Consider the following 16,380-nt stretch of genomic DNA (forward strand, 5'->3'; position numbering starts at 1 on the left):
CTCTCCAAACCAAAGGCTCAGGTTTATGATGTTCATGTAATGGCCGACACAAGCGTTGTGTGGTCTCTCTCCCAACATCCTTCAAGCATCCTTGCTCTAGCAGACACTGGTTTTGAGCACCTTTTCCCAACAGCTCGGGAAGGCTACTGGTGAAAGGATGTGGCTCAGAGAGAAAGAGAAACGAGACACAATTGCAGGGGAAGGCTGAAAGAAAGCAAACACCATTTGACTTGGAAAAAAAATTTCACACGCTAGCAAACAAAAATGAAATTTATAAGGAGTTTATTGGATTGGTAAAATGTAATACAAAGCATTTGTGATTCTTCTTCTGCAAAGAAAAAAGGCATCTGGCCATTTTGCATATTTTTTTCTCCTTACAAAACATTAGAAAAGCATAACTGATAAAATAAGGATAACAACCGAAAGAGCACAGCAAAGAGGAAAATAAATCTCAATATAATTGGATAAAGCATAATACAAATATAGAAAACACGTGCTTACACCAGCTTTCATTTTCTTACTGTAAAAAGTCATTTTAGGTGTTGAATGAAAAATATATGCCGGTTGCTCTGAAAATTGCGGTTCAGAAGAGGTAACTAGCTGAGAACAAAAAAAAAATCTCTCTCTATATTTATAAATATAGAAACTGTGTATATGCTGGACCTGGTCTCAGAATACATTTGAATAAAACGATTTTTAATCCATGCACACACGTTACCAGATAGTAAACTTCATATATCACCTTACAGGCTAGTCTTGCTAGTTGCTGAGTGCGTGTCCTGAGCGCTCTCAAATTCCTGTGAAAACAGCCAGTGAAACAGACATGAGGCATGATCAGTTTCAAGGGAAGCTGAGGGCACACAGCACCTCCCAGGAGGTGCTCTTAGCAGTCTGCAGGATTGGCTCTTTACAGATTTGAAGAGTTCCAATCCTGATTCCACTGAAGTCAATGGCAAAATTCCCACTGCTCTCAATGGTACCAAGATTAGGCCCCTAGTTGATTAGATGCTAAGTAGTGGTCGTGCTCAGCAAATGGTAAATCACTGGTACCTAGTGGCACTGAGGAATAAGGCACCAATCCTGAAAGCTCAACTTGCATTACTTCATTAGGATTTGAAGGCATGGCATTTCTAGCAAGGAGGCGCCTCTTTGGATCAGGCACTATCTCCTCTCCCGCCTCTCTGCTGCCTGGTGTTAGTAAGCTAGCGATCCACATTTAAAGCCAAGGAGCTGTCCTCGCTGCTAACAACCTCCACCTGCCCCGCACAGAACGTCCGGAGGATGTAAAACCACCACCACAAGTCACAGTCTTCTCCCAACGGTAATAGACCTTGCACAGAAATTCACTATAAACGACCTCACGCCAAAGAGCTAACTTCATCGAAGGGCCCCGATGCAGACTGCTGCTGTTAGCAGGGCTGGGCTGAGGCACGGCAGCTCTGTAGGGTGAATACATCCTTGGGTGCGCACTCCTCCTTGCAATGTGCAACAGCCATTGAGGTCTGCAAGCTCTGGGAAAATGTCCTGGGACTTAAGAAATGGCATCTGGCCAAGAAGAGGCCTTTCTTTGGAATGGCACCCACTGTGATTGGGACCCCCCTGGGGCACCTGCCTACGATTAAAGCCAGCCAGCCTCCGCTGTTTATTCTGAGCGGAGATAGACCTGAATCAATATTCCAGCTATAGCCTCGACCCAACCCACTTCCTGAAACCCTTGGAAAATTTGGATCTGGACCCAACATGTGAAGCTGGTTCCTCTCTGCTACAATGGGCTGAAACAGAACCCCAGCTATGAACACCCTGGGACTGACGAAAGTTGGATTTTGATCCAAAATGTGTCTCCTGGGCTTATCTCTGGTATGAGTGGCTGGAAGCACACAGAGGAGGCCAGCTCCAGGTGCTATGTATGTGTGCAGGGTGTTAGTGACATTGGAACTGTAGGGATGGTATGTCTGGGTAGGTAGTACAACGTGTGTCCCATCGGCAGCCGAGCCACCGGGGGTCTCACGATGTGGGGCACAGGGGCGCTTGTTGTTAGGATGTAGGAGAAGTGCTTTGGAGATGGATAAACTAGTGCAGAGAGGATTCAAGTCCACCTCTGACCCGGACTTGTTTGGATAAACAAGTGGCCTGCTTCTGAAATTCCTCCTCTGGCAAGTTGCCCCATTAAAGTCAGTGGGATTGCCCACAATGCAAGGGCTAGGGCAATTTGGGGAGCTGTGAGGCACTGAAGAGTTCAGCAATGTTACCCACAGAGCTGTGTCCTGCCCATCTAAACACAGCAGGACTGATTCTGATCTCACTTACACAGGAAGTCTGGAGGGTTACACCAGGGTAGGACCAGGTCAGGCGAGGTCACAGTGAGGCCTCACTTCTGTACATGCCTTTACCTTCACACCTCGATTTCCAGAGGGACAGCAAAAGAGATGGGGGTGCTAGAGCATTAGGTGTTAAAACACTTCAAACCTCCATTTTGCTGTCTCTTTGGACAAACATTACTCATAAGAACGGCCAGACTGGGTCAGACCACTGGTCCAGCTAGCCCCGTATCTTGTCTTCCGACAGTGGCCAGTGCCAGGTGCCCCAGAGGGAATGAACAGAACAGGGAATCATCAAGTGATCCATCCCCTGTTGCCCAGCTTCTGGCTAGGGGCACCATCCCAGCCTATCCCAGATAATACCCATTGATGGACCTATACTCCATGAACTTATCTAGTTCCTTTTTGAACCCTGTTATCGTCTTGGTCTGCACTCCCTCCCCAGTACACAGTGGGGGGAACCACTCCATCAAACGGCACTTGGCGATATTTTCAGGACTGAGTGTGAGAACACACTGAGCACCTGGTGTGGCTTAGCTGGCACTGGGCATCTTGAATTCTCCCACCACAGCACCGAGCCTCCTCTGGCATCTGTGGATTTTACCCTCCAGTGTTATGCAAGGAATAAGAACACATGAAACACAGGCAGCTTACAATCAAATAAATAAATCCCCAAACATATCCCCCCAAAGTGCTTAATATTCTTAGATCTTACTGACCATGCAAACTTTCCAGCAGGTTTCCCTACACATTGCTGGCTCTCTAACCCCCATAACTTTGGCGTGTAGGCAAAGTAGAACCCCTTAAATTAACCACTACCAGAGAGTCAACAATGCTGGAGCTTTGAAACGTATTACTATCCAGAAGGCAGATCTACAAGGTGACATACAAGGGACGAGCTGCTGCTTTGGTTCACTTTAATGAAGAGCTGATCTTTGACACTCCCGTCTTGCTTCCATTTGGTATCATTTTGATCGTTCTTATCGTTGCTCTGCACTTTGATTAGTTCCCTGTTTTGCCCGTGGATAAGGTCGAACGAGTTGTGGCTCTTAGAATAGGCACTTTGTACAGAGAGTAAAATATACGGGGAATGTTCCTAAAACCCACCATATATAGTAGTAAGCAACATGTTGCTTGTGCTCTTTAGATGCTTAGCTACTATGGCAATAGGCAAATTAGAAATATCACTGATTGGACAGACATAGCTCTGTGATCTGTCTGTTTCACAGGACGCGTCTCTCTATGCTAAACCAGAAGGGGTTTCCTGCCAATCCAGATGTGTCGAGAAGGCACAATCCAGATCTGTCAAAACCCCCCACAGTGCCACCATTTTACATGGGGATAAACTCAGTATATTAAACAATGAACCAAACCCTCCAACTGCGTGTTTCAGAGTAAACCGATCACAGTTTATACCATCTTGCCATCCTCAGGAATATTAGCACCAGCAAGGCGGTCTGCTCTCAAATCCTAATCATTGCACGTATTCCCATAGCTAGCAGTAGGGAGAAACCCTGTTTCTAGCAAAAACCATTGTGCTACTAAGATCTTACATAAAAATAGAAATAAAATAAAAAAATTGACCAGAAAAAGCGCTAGAAAATATACTATAGGGAATGGATTGTGCACGGAGTGTGAGATGGACTAATTTAGCTAATCGTCTTCTCCATCTTCTACGTCTATGCTGCACATATGTAAAAAGAAGGACAAACTCCAGCTGAAGTGAAACAATATTCGAATAGGAGTTATTTGACTTTGTCTCTAGTTTATGGAATGTTTCAGTTGATATTTTTCTCATTCTTGGTTTGATCAACAACCACTAAAACAATAATAATAATAATAATGAAAAATTCAAAAAGCTACAGACAACATCCTTCCTTCTTTCTCTTTGAAATGTGACCTGTTTCCCAAACAAGAATGCACCACCCACCTATAATTCGTATTTGGAAAATTCCCTATCTGTGACTAGGAAACTAGACTGATCTGATGGTACCTTCTATACCTTGAAATCTATGACACTGTAACTTATTGCTTCTCATGGCAGGGACTGTCTATTACTCTGTGTTTATACGATGCCCAGCACACTGGGGGCCCCATTCTCAGCTGGTCCCTCTGCATGATCTAAATACAATTCACAATAATGAAGGAATTTAAAAGTACATGGGGGCCTGCTTTTCAGAAGTGCTGTACACATGAAGCTCCTCTGGGTTGAAATTAGGGGGATCTGCAGCAGCACCTGTGAAAATCAGGCCAATTATAACATTTAGTTTCTGCCATGTGTATTTTTTTGTTTTGTTTTGCACTTCGCTCTTCTTGGCCAGTTTCACATGTGGACAGCACATCGTTGAGTTGGGGCGTCCAACACTTCAGGGGAAAGTTTAAGTCTTGGCATTTTTTAATCATGGAACCATTCCTATGCACTTTGTTTACCCCTCTGACCTTTTAAAACATAGAATCAAACTGGGGCGGAGGGGTCCTAAAACAAGCTGATCCTTCCTTTGGGGAAATTACCAGGAAACTGGCATTGCTCAATTTAATTCGTTAGATAATACAAAGTGGATGATTATGTTATTTGGATTATAGTAGCCCCTGCTGTACTAGGCACTGTACAGACACAGTGAACAGCAGTCTCTGCACTGAAGAATTTACAATCTAAACAGAGAAGATATGGGAACATAAACCCAGGCACACAGAGTTGCAGTGATTTTCCGGCAGTCACACAATATATATTGCCCCATCCACTAGAGCAGCGGTTTCAACCTGTGATCCATGGACCCCATGGGGGTCCGCAGACTTTGTCTAAGATTTCCAAAGGGGTCCGCACCTCCATTCATAATTTTTTGGGGGGGGGGGTCCGCAAATGACAAAAGATTGAAAGCCACTGCACTGGAATCTAGCCCACAATACTTCTTGTATGATCTCTGACACATCTGCAAACTCGTCCAAAGAAATCGGCAAGTATGAACTCAATCCTCGCTATGCCCTGTTCTCAAAATACTTTTTAAAAAAATCTTGACAATAGTAGCTGGTCAGATTTGATCCGTGTCTCCCCAAAGAAAGAGTGTGGGGAAGACGGCCATTATAACATCCCACTGTGTGAAGCAACGCAGGCATCCTGCATAATGGCAACACAATGCACTAATAATACAGCCCAAGAATAGCTTCCTAGCCTTCTTGTCCCCTGACAGTTAGAAACATAAAGAGAAAAAGAATGTAGGCTGCAGAGATAAATAGTTAAGTCTCCACCCCCACCTCAAATTGCTTTGGCATATTTTAAGAGATAAATGGCTCCATGAGAAATTTAAATAGCTTTCTCTTTTCTTTTTTGGCAGCTGCAGAAATTGGGTCAGGTGTAGAAATTATTAATTTCCAAGCCAGAAAAACCCAAGTGTTTGAAAGTAAGACCCCTCCCCCTCCCCCTTTTAGGTATCGACTTTCTTAGAAGTAGTGTTACAAAAATTCTTTGTGCAAAGTCAGACAAAAAAAATTAAAGAAAGAATAGTGCTTGCAGGAGAAAAGGGAGGGTTTGCATATCTTTCGTTCTATATGCATTAAAATATCCTGGTTTGGTTGCTTTTTTTTTTTTTTTGCATAGATTTTTATGCTTGTACAGTACTTTTTATCCTTACTGAGCAAACACAGCTAGGCTATGACATAACAGAAAAAAACAGGGTTCATTCTTCTTTAGTTCCACCCCCATTCCCAAACTCTAGTCCAGTTCCTGAAGAGCTGGGTGTTTTTTGCCAAAATGATCAGCAGCGAATTTTGCAACTATGTTAGCATCCACTTGGTCATCATTAGGTTTCTGGGTTAACATCCTATTGAGACGAATGGGGGCGTGGGAGTTCAAAACTCTCAGAGATACCGATCCTGATCTCACACCACTTTTACACTGCTACAACTCCACCAAAGTTACTCCTGATTTTCCTGAACGGAATCAGGACTTCGATTTCAACTTGCCTGCATGACTCAGGAAGACAGCCTCCTCTTGAGACCATATTTGGAAGGATATGTTTGCAACCATATGGGCTAGACATTTAATTGAAAAACAAAATGAAGGTTCAGATCCGACAGATGCTGCTGCCATCAGAGAAATGATGGTATGTAAACTCCCTCACTGGAAAGTACACTAGCTGAGACCTGAAAAAGATTCAAATTTCCATTCCTACAAACATTCCAAGAGTTTGAAACATATAGTGGGCATACTGTCGACAGCCCCTATGCATGGTAGGTAAAGCTTTTCTCTGTTACGTGTGTACTCCGTTCCAAGCTTCAAATCCTGCAGACATAGGAGGAAGATAACTCCTTTATCTATAGTCACTGCATCTCCACGGGCAACACAACTCTTGCTGTTCCTTCTTTCTGATCAATCCAAGTTTAAACAGAAGCAAACATATGAATCTGAATAGAGTGGCAATGCCTAGAAAGTCATAACATCTGTTGATAAGATCAGAATTCAGACTGCAATTACAGGCCCTGCTACTTATTAAATAGAGAGCTCTTGGTGGAAATGTCCTGGTGTGATTAATGCAAGTGAAATAGAATATTTCTGCAATCACTTTCCCAGATTCTCTAGTGGGGCCTGATCCTGTCACTCTTACACAAATATCACCACCAAAGTCAGCGGAACTACTCATGTGAGTAAAGGCTGCAGGATCAGGTCCTGGAAGATTAAATTGCTGATAAAGAAAAATTATTTCAAAAGAATAAAAATAGAGTGAATTTTTTGAACCATTATGCTCTGGGTCAGACTCTCATCTCAGGCTAGAAAAATCTACATCGGCACTAGGCATGGGAAAATCATCAAACCCTCTTCTTATTTCTATGATTCTATTGCCACTACTCGATTAACTATCAACTTCATCTAACACAAGCTTAGATATCAATAAAGCGCAATCTGGGTGAAGTCTCATGTTTTCATAAGCCACAGCCCTTATGGAGAGGTCCTGAAGAATTTAACTAAAAAAATTACAATGTTTCTATTGGTTTTTTTGGAAGCCACCTAGGGAAGTGATTAAAGGATTTTATCCCTGCTATCAATTTCTATAGAATGGTTCAAACAAATCAGTTGATAGAGTTTCATAGAGAATAACGTCCTCTGGGTCAGATCCCCCACTGGTGTAAACTACCATATTTACATGTGATTGCATATTGCATATATGCAAACTACCATATTTACACCAATGAGGGAATCTGCCCCATAAACTTTTAGAGTAATTCCTTCAGCACGATAGCAAATTTATGCAGAACCCTGTTAGTTCCAATCTACTCAAACAAGGGCCAACATGAGAACCCTGATGCTGCATGTAGCATGTGTCCAGAGACCTGCTGTGCTCCTGGGACATGCCCGGTGTGCACTCGAGGGGAAGGCAGACTGGAATAACTAACAGCACAGTGGAATGGCTAAGTGTTTGCAGACTCTACCTGACCCTCACCTAAAGTGGCCGGCAGTTTTCCTATAGAGACGGGAAACAGGGCTTCCCTGGAAACATTTCTGCTGACAGCTTTCATCTTGCCCCTTGCAATCCAGCAGAAGAGGGACGTTTGAGTGAAGCAAAATCTCCTCTGGCGTATTTAAGGGTGAACTGAAGGGAGCTTTGTTCCAACATCCTGGAACAGAATGTGCTTGCCCTGTCCCTGCTGACGGCAACATTAACACATAAAAGCCACAGGCCTGAGTTTCCTCTCATGCCAGTTTCACAGCACTGCCTCCACACTGGAGTTACTCCTGATTCACTGGATACCCTGATGAGCAGGGCAGGCTCTTTGGACATGCACTATGATGCAAGCGAGGTCCGATTCAGGCCCTACATGCCACACTGTCATGATGGGGACAATAAAGGGGTTGGAATTCAGTGGGAATTCGGTGCTCCTAACTCCCCTAGGATCTTGTGAAAATCCCACCCGCTGGACTCAATCGCAGAGGAAATCAGGAGCCACTCCATCACAGGCACTATGGTTAGAACTGGCATGGGATAAGAGCCAGGGCCCTTTATTTCCAAATGGTTCTGTTAAATGGGAACGAAAAAAGCTTTAGAACAAGCCCAGCCGAGCCACAAGCCCCCAATGCTTGCTTAAAAAAGAAACAATATAGTCCATGTGTACCGAGAGACATTTTATGCAGATTTTTTTACTTTTGAATATTTAAAACATGGTGAATATAAACTTCAGAGGTTCTTAATATGTTCCAAAGCCCCATGGGCCTTTGAAATGCTCACATCAATATGCAACATCTAATCTCGTCAAGAAAAACCAAGCTCTTCAACATAGCCACACAGAGGTTACAGAAAGAATCCTCGGGAAAATAACTGCCAGCTTTTTGTGCAATATACAGGCTAAATATAAAGCCTAGTTGGGAAAGTTTCACGTTTTGCAAGGGAGAGGAAAGCTAGTGTAAGTGCATTGCTGTGGGAAAACAGCATATCTTGTGGCTCTGCACACTATACCAGTTACACGCACTCTCAGGATGCCCTCTCGCAGCCAAGCAGACGGTGCACCACCTAGAGATGCGTTCGTGTCCAGAGCACGGTGGTTAAACGGCTCTGCTTCTTTATAAAGTTTAGTGTTTCCTATTGCTCGCATCTGACCTTCAGCAGAAAGAAGAGCTCAGTTAAACTGTGTAAATACGGCCCAAGTGGGAGCAGGGGAAGGCAGCCAAAACTGCTGCATCAGCTTTGCAGTGCTGCAGTCTTTTAGAAGCAATGAGATGGACTGGATAATAGGTCAAATGTACTGTCGGCTGCAGGCAGGATCCTAACACACAATGACACCCAGATTCGCAGGGAAAATACTGCAGCCTGGAACCACCAAATTACTGCATATCAAGTGCCATTTTTGTTCCTCCTGAGGAAACCCTAAGTCTGTAATTTGACATTTAAAAACCCAAACCAACAGGATTTCAGCTGACAAAAGATTCTTGCTGCGAAATGGAACTAGGTTACACTGAGTATTTCCCTTTATAATCTGCTTTCACACTTGTGTCAAGCTACAACTACAGCAAAGATATGGGAAAACTATAATTTCATTTTTGCAGTGAAAGTTAGACTGAACGTGTAGCAAAGAACAGCAACACTTTCCGAACCACCCAAAATTTGGTTGATTAAAAAAAATGCCTGCTAACTTTAGGAAAACAATCTCATTGGTTGGCATGTATTTAAAGAGATGTCATTATGCATAAAATGACAGAGTGGCATCTCCCTAAAAGAACACAAAACAGATGAAAATGCTACATACAAGACAAATGTGCATTTTGGCTGCCCCTTTCATGCCAAAATAAAATTGGAGGAGAAAAAATAAAAGAAGAGAACCCCTCAATAACCTCATTTTCTGGAAAAAGTATTAAAAAATCTAGCCTTTCAAACAAATCACTGATTGGATTCACCAACATAAGGCCTGGAATTATTGCTCTAAATTACATGGTTAGATCTGACTGAAAATTTAAGGCACAATTTGACAATCATTTTAAAAGCAACAATTATAATCATTTCCTTTTATTCTCATGTGGCAGGCATATGCATGGCACTCCTGCCACTAATGCTATGGATGCAGATAGCTACTTTGATTAAAGAGCTCAAAAAGTTTTACATTTTTTAAGTAACTCTCACAACACCCCTGTGAGGTAGGTAATATATCGTCCCCATTACAGAGATGTATAAACTGGGGCAGAGAGAGAAACAGGCTATGTGACTTGTCTCAGGTGACAAAGGGAGAAAGAGGTAGAGATGCAAACAGAACCCAGGAGTTCTGATTCCCAGGACTGGACTCTAAAGACTGGAAAATGTAAAGAGGATATCACCATTTTGAGTTTGGGCTTTTTTTTTTTTTTTTAGATTTAGGAATAATCAGGAAGACTCACAAACAACAAAAAGAACATTTCAGATTAGCCCTGTTAGCATAGCTGAAAAAAAATCAATGGGGCGGTCGGTTATACATGGTTTAATGCCAAAAAGATTGAGAACGCAGCAGCACAGAAATGAAGACAGGACAAGTATAATGAAAACTGCACTGGTTACCTACTCTTGCCTGTACCTTTAATTAGTCATAGTCTCAGGACAATCTAAAATGTGTATATTATTTTTATATATGTAGTTCCAAACTATTCTACTGAGTTTTCAATAGTTAGTGTCTCTAAAAACAAAGCTGAGAACTTCGGCGTTCACCACGAACCCTAGATTACTGTGGACTCCCCAATGGAGTTGGGTTGACTCACAGATGGCTTCAGGAGAGGTGCAGTATTGTCAGTCACATTTCATTTACAGTGCGCAAGGGCTCTAGCATCAAGACAGCCAACCAACTGTTTCAACTGCAAACTTGAAATGCCGAGGAGGAACAGCAATCTTTCTGGAAATGTATATGGAAAACAGCCTTTCCCAAGCCCAAAGGAATGGTGCTAGGGTGTGAGGTTCAACCAGAGTTTATCTTGGAGAGCATAATCTACCCACCACCTTCAGTACTTGAAACAAAGGACAACTGACACGGTCATCATCTTCCTAACCAGCCTGGGCTTGGTTTGAAGGGAGAAGACAAAAACTGAGTCCAACAGAAGTAACACTGTTATTCCCAGAAAAGTCACATTATTTGGATTTTTAGTAACTAGGAAAATGGTGTCTACAAAGGAAGTAGAGCGAATCAGAAAACAAGAAAGATTTTGTGAAAAATTTCAAAATGTGCTTGTTTCATAACATCCAGAACAGATCCATTTTTCCACAAACATTTTTGTGACATTTTTACAGGATTCTTTTACCATACAGTTTTTGAAATCGTTACCGAAAACTTTTGTTTATTAAAAATGGTTTTGAGTAAGAAAACTTCATTTTTGCTAAATGAAAAACTGAGAACCATTTCAAAAACTATGAGGATAAAAATGTCAACAACATGTTGATTAAACTATTAATAACAACTGTTGTGAAAGATATTGTGAAAACAGAAAATAGTCAATTTCCCCCAAAAAGTATTGAAGAAAAAAGGTCAATTTTTCAACAAAATAGAAATTTAGTGTAAAACATTTTGACCAGCTTTAACAGAAGTAATGCTCTCAGAGTCCTTATATCAATTCACGCTTTACTAACTTCTATGTGGCCTTAGGTAGCCCTCTCCATCTCTTTGCAGTAGATCCTCAAACAAATATCAACATGCAACTAGTGTTTCCCATGTAGAATTTCACCACCCAAATCTACAGCACACATCCTTATGCGTCAACCCTGATTTATAGTGTTGATACCTATATAAAGCGTGATCAGCACTACTTGAAGAACTAATATCAAATCAGCCCACGGAATCAAACACAGGAACCAGACATTAATAAAAGGCAAGTAGAAAACCAAAAAAACCCCCCTTTGAGCTGTTCAGTTTCTAGACTAAAAAAAAGGGGAAATCACAGAATTTTATGTTCTAAACAGGAGTAAAGCAAAGTGACAAGATTTCCCTCTCTTTCCCTCCCTCCCCCATGGATCTTGATGATGGGATTTTCTGGGTTGGAGGCTTAGGGCACAAAATATGTGTTACTAGACTGGATTTAATTGGTGATTGTGTGCACCGGTCTCCACACACAATATCTATATCGAGAACTCTTTTATGCTTGTAGGTTGTGTAATTCACCCCCGGATAATGAGCTAACCCAAGGCCTATGTCACACTTAATTCCTGCTTCTGCCCAAAGGGTCTGATGTATGTGTGTAGAGCTCACCCGGGCGCACGTTTCACTTCCCCCATGTCTCTAGGACTAAGTCATTCCCCAAGTGTTTTGAGCTGTGATAAAAATCTACCAATTATTTTTAAAAAATCATAATGAAAGGTGCATTATCTAAAGCTGTGATGTTGTCTTCTGCTTTAAAAGGCAACATTCAGGCAACAATTAAAATAAAACAATAAATGTCAATAAAGCAAATTACATTAACAAAATACGATCATTAACTTTGATGATGTCACTAGGGATTTGGCTGTAACCAAGGCAACCAAATCTGATGTAGTAAATTCAAGCATCTGTTTATGTCCCATTGAGGAATGGATTTAAGCATGTGCTGAATATTAAGTACATGTTTAAATACTTTCCGGAACCAAGGCTTAAACAAGGGCTTGTTCCTGAACCCCAAACTCCCAACGAGGTGACCTGAAACACAGGATCAAGCCCTAATTTCACACAAATGCTAGAAAAGCCAAAGAACTACCAGCAAAAAATTGGCAGATTGAAATAGAAAGGTCTAGGTGATCTTCACATTCCTTGTCAAAGGAAAATTGCTGAATGTCAATGCGTCAGCAAACAACGTGAGTATTTATCGTGACTTCAGAAGTGTACCTTAAAAGAACAAGGTCTCTTTGGTAAAAAAAAGGGTTCTTCTTTGGAATAGATAAATGAGGATATGTAATAAATACATGATAAAGATTGTGGCTAAGCAATATTTTGTTGGTGCTTTAGGGCAATGCCATGATTAAAGATCCATCAGCACTTCCACTTTAAACCCTCGAGTATCGGGGCTGAAAATTTGACAGGCAGATGGGTCATGACAGAGACTGTGTGTGCGTGTGAGTGTGTATCTTCCAAAATATACTTATATCAGTTTAGGCACCACATGCGAACACATTTTTCAGAAAATACTCCAGGCACTTATTCACTCACTCCAATGGGCAACTGACTTTGATTATTTTAGGGGGAAAATAACAAATTAAAACAATAGTATTATTCCGATATTTCAAGCCTGAAAATTAGCTACTGTGCATACAATGAGAACAACATTCTCCCTTCTCCTTCCATCCAAGGAGGTCAAAATGCTTGAGAAACATTGATCTAAGAGCCCCCCCACAACCAAATCCATAGAACACCCTAAAAATGGAAGTTCAGATCTAGACCTTTTGTCTAGCTTTTGGTCCTGGAATGGGCTGCTCCAAAACCACAAACCCAGCCAAACTTCTTCTGAAAAGGAGGATCTGGATTTGAACTTATGCAGCGTTGGCCAAGCTAAAATTACTTAATTTAGTCACTTCACTTCCCTGGGAAGTTAGTAAAAATTACCAAGCTCTGTTGTGAAGTGGGGTAGACAGAGAGGTTAAGTGACTTGCTCAAAATTGCACAGTGAGTCTTTGGCCGGGGCACTGAAAGAACCTAGGAATCCAGACTTCTGGTCTCCCTCCTCTAATCGCTAGACCACATTCCCTTTTCCTAATTACAGTAGCTAATTCTCACCACTTTCTAATATGGCACTCAGTGCGATAGAGAGACTGACTTAAACCTACAAAGACACAGAAGTTCAGGGCTATAGTTGCTACACAGTGCCATGGTCTGTTGTACACATCACATTCCCAGTGTGCTTTGGAGAGAACATGCTAAGAAATTCAGTTCTAAGGCACGATGTGTGATAAAGTGATATTAGCCAACTGCACTCTGAACTTCCATGCTTTGGCAGATTCAGTTCAGACAAGTGTTTAACAGTCTTCTGTATGTAATGCTAGCAAGCTCAAAATTACCTTAGTTGCCAGGGCTAATGACCAGTAGAACAAATGGAACCTACTAGGAGTCATGTCCTTATTTAAAAAAAATTACCCAGCATTTAACTTTTTGTATGAAATAAATTAGAACATATCTAACTAATCTACTGGGGGAAAATGCTGAAATTATTGAAGGCTGGGGCCAAACTCCAAGACGATGGGGAGATGCTGCTAAATAGTCACTGCCCTAATAACAAAGTCCTGCAGGATTTAATGGAGAACAATATATTTTCTATGGGACTGATCAGTCATCCTACTGATTTCTAGAAAAATGACCTCATTTTGATGTGGTGCAAATCCAGGTTAATTTCACTGAAGTCAATGGAGTTAGCTCAGTAAAAAGTTGGTGAGAGTGTCAGGGGACAGATCCTAAATTCTCTATTAAATTCTCTATAGGATGGCTTAAAAAACAACTAGAGAAATGTTATTATTCACTGTTACATTCAGTAGGACTTTGCCATAAAGGTCAACCGAAATGCTGAGTTGGGAAGGGACATTTTCAGGATTTATAATAAGAGTCAATTTTCCATCTTCTTTAATTCTTCGCTCGGATCTAACCCATCTCATTTCATTTAATTCATTTTTCTTTTCAGTTTTGGGTGATGTAATTTTATTGAGCTCTTGTTAGAGACTGAAGGGGAAAGTGCCGCATTTTACTCTTTATTATTGTGAGAGACACCAAAATTCACAAAGGTTTTTCTTCAAAATTGTAAGTTTGTTATTAATAGGGTCAATAAGCCCTGAAATGCTTCAGTTCTGGCTCTTAATTTGTTAAGTGCAGCTAAAGTTATTTTCTTTGATTACATCTGCAAATAAGATATTAATGTCAATGCAGTGATATGAAAATTGCTCCTTTCCCATGTAATTTGCACCTTAGTTATTATGGGTTTCATGAATAAGAATATTATAGCTGTACAAAATGAGTTGTGGATTTATAATGTATTTTTAATTAACAAAAAAACCACAACCGCCCCCCCCCCCCAACAACAAACCCATTTTGCAACTGCATAGGTTTTTATTAACCCTGGTGCAAATTTTTAACTCTCTGAAGAGTGCATCAATACATCCCTTTTTTCCTGGAACTGTGACATCCCCCAATCATTCCTTTGCAATGACATTTCTCCACACAGAAAAAATTGTGTGATGAAACTGTAGGAGAAAAGATGTCTGTTTCCCCCCCCCCTTTTGGGGGGGTAAATTACAGCTATTTACAACTTGAGATGAAAAATGAATCATTCCTGTTCCTGAAATGTCAGGTATTTGGAAAGCCCTAAATGCTGAAATATTAAACAATTCTCATAGCTTGTACTGTAACTCCAGCTCTGGTATGTTACCATCATCCCAGAATGCCTGAGCCTGTCTCAAGGTAGAATTCAATCCAATGGGAGTCTTTCCTTTGATGTCAGTGGAAACAAGATTCCATTGCTAAAGTACTTGTTTGGAAACAAGCAGTGCCCACTGGTTGCTACGTAACTGTCCAACTGCATTGGCCCCGGGTAGCCTAAGATCCTTTTGAGCATGCTTGTGGTGGCTAGCATTAGTCATTTTCTTTGAAGCCATTTTGAATTTCTTTTTAACCCTTTCCAGCCCCAACAATAATTAACATAACTTCTCAGTGACTTTATATTTCTAGTGTATCAAAAGGATATATGTATGTACGTGCGTGTGTGTGCAGGCTCACAACTTCAGTGATGGCTCATACATAAATGCCTAAGCATCTGAGAGTTGGAAGCATCCTTACTGAATAAATTTATGCAACAGCAAAATATAATATTATAAAGAAGAAAAAGTTATGAAACTGGAAGGGATTGGAGACAAGCGAGGGGATAAGAAAAAGATATGGCCCCTATGATTTAAGACAAATCTGTGTCCCTATGATTTAAAACGATACCTATATCAAGGCCCAGTGTCTCATGGTCAATGTCTGTATAGTTTGTCTTGTGATAACAATTACTCTGATTCTGGTCTTACACTTACATGCTGGTTTTACAATGGTGTAAGTCTAGTATTATGGAATCATATCCGATATTTAGCTTCCCATTGACGTCAATGGGAGTAGGATCAGGCCCTCACACCAGAGTAAGAGGAGAATCGAACCCAATCATCTCAATTTTAATGTGCTTCTTAGGAGAGGTGACTCAAATAGATAAAAACTTAGAAACTGTCCGCTTGTCCCCAGGCCTTCCAGCTTTACTTTTTCAATAAAAAACTTAGGTCCTAGGCAGGAAAGGAGTCATGCTAAATGGAAAGGTTGTGCAATTCCCCCAACAGGCAAATATTGGAGTGTGGTGGTAGACGCTCAAAGGTCAGTGCTGGCCTTAGCAGTGAGTGCCTGGATCCGAGCTGAGTTGCAGGTCTTGCAAAGGATGTGTCCATCCAGAGGGTAACAGCCCTGATTGTCCCCTTCAGACAGGAGACCACCACAGTCCTAGACAATAAACAGAATAAAGACCAAAAGAAGAAATAAGATGAGAGTGAAATTAGGCAAAGAACCTATTAGTGAAATACACACTCATGTCCCCTGGTAACAGAATTCTGCCCAAGTTAGCGTGTGAGTTCTAGGATGTCTTTCAATAGTGAAC

The 16,380-nt window shown here is 41.3% G+C and overlaps 1 protein-coding gene across 4 annotated transcripts in view; it reads right to left on the reverse strand.

Moving 5' to 3' along the window:
- Nucleotides 1-265: 265 nt before the first annotated feature.
- LPP (LIM domain containing preferred translocation partner in lipoma) overlaps nucleotides 266-16,380 on the reverse strand; it is a 415,845-nt gene continuing 399,730 nt past the window's right edge. For all 4 annotated transcript variants that reach the window (XM_073359053.2, XM_073359048.2, XM_073359047.2 and 1 more), the window contains one exon: nucleotides 266-16,226. In XM_073359053.2, the coding sequence (XP_073215154.2) occupies nucleotides 16,098-16,226 (129 nt within the window). In that variant the 3' untranslated portion in view covers nucleotides 266-16,097. The remainder of the gene's footprint in view (nucleotides 16,227-16,380) is intronic.

The sequence above is a fragment of the Lepidochelys kempii genome, chromosome 9, assembly GCF_965140285.1.
Source record: "Lepidochelys kempii isolate rLepKem1 chromosome 9, rLepKem1.hap1, whole genome shotgun sequence".
Classification (NCBI taxonomy): Eukaryota; Metazoa; Chordata; order Testudines; family Cheloniidae; genus Lepidochelys; species Lepidochelys kempii.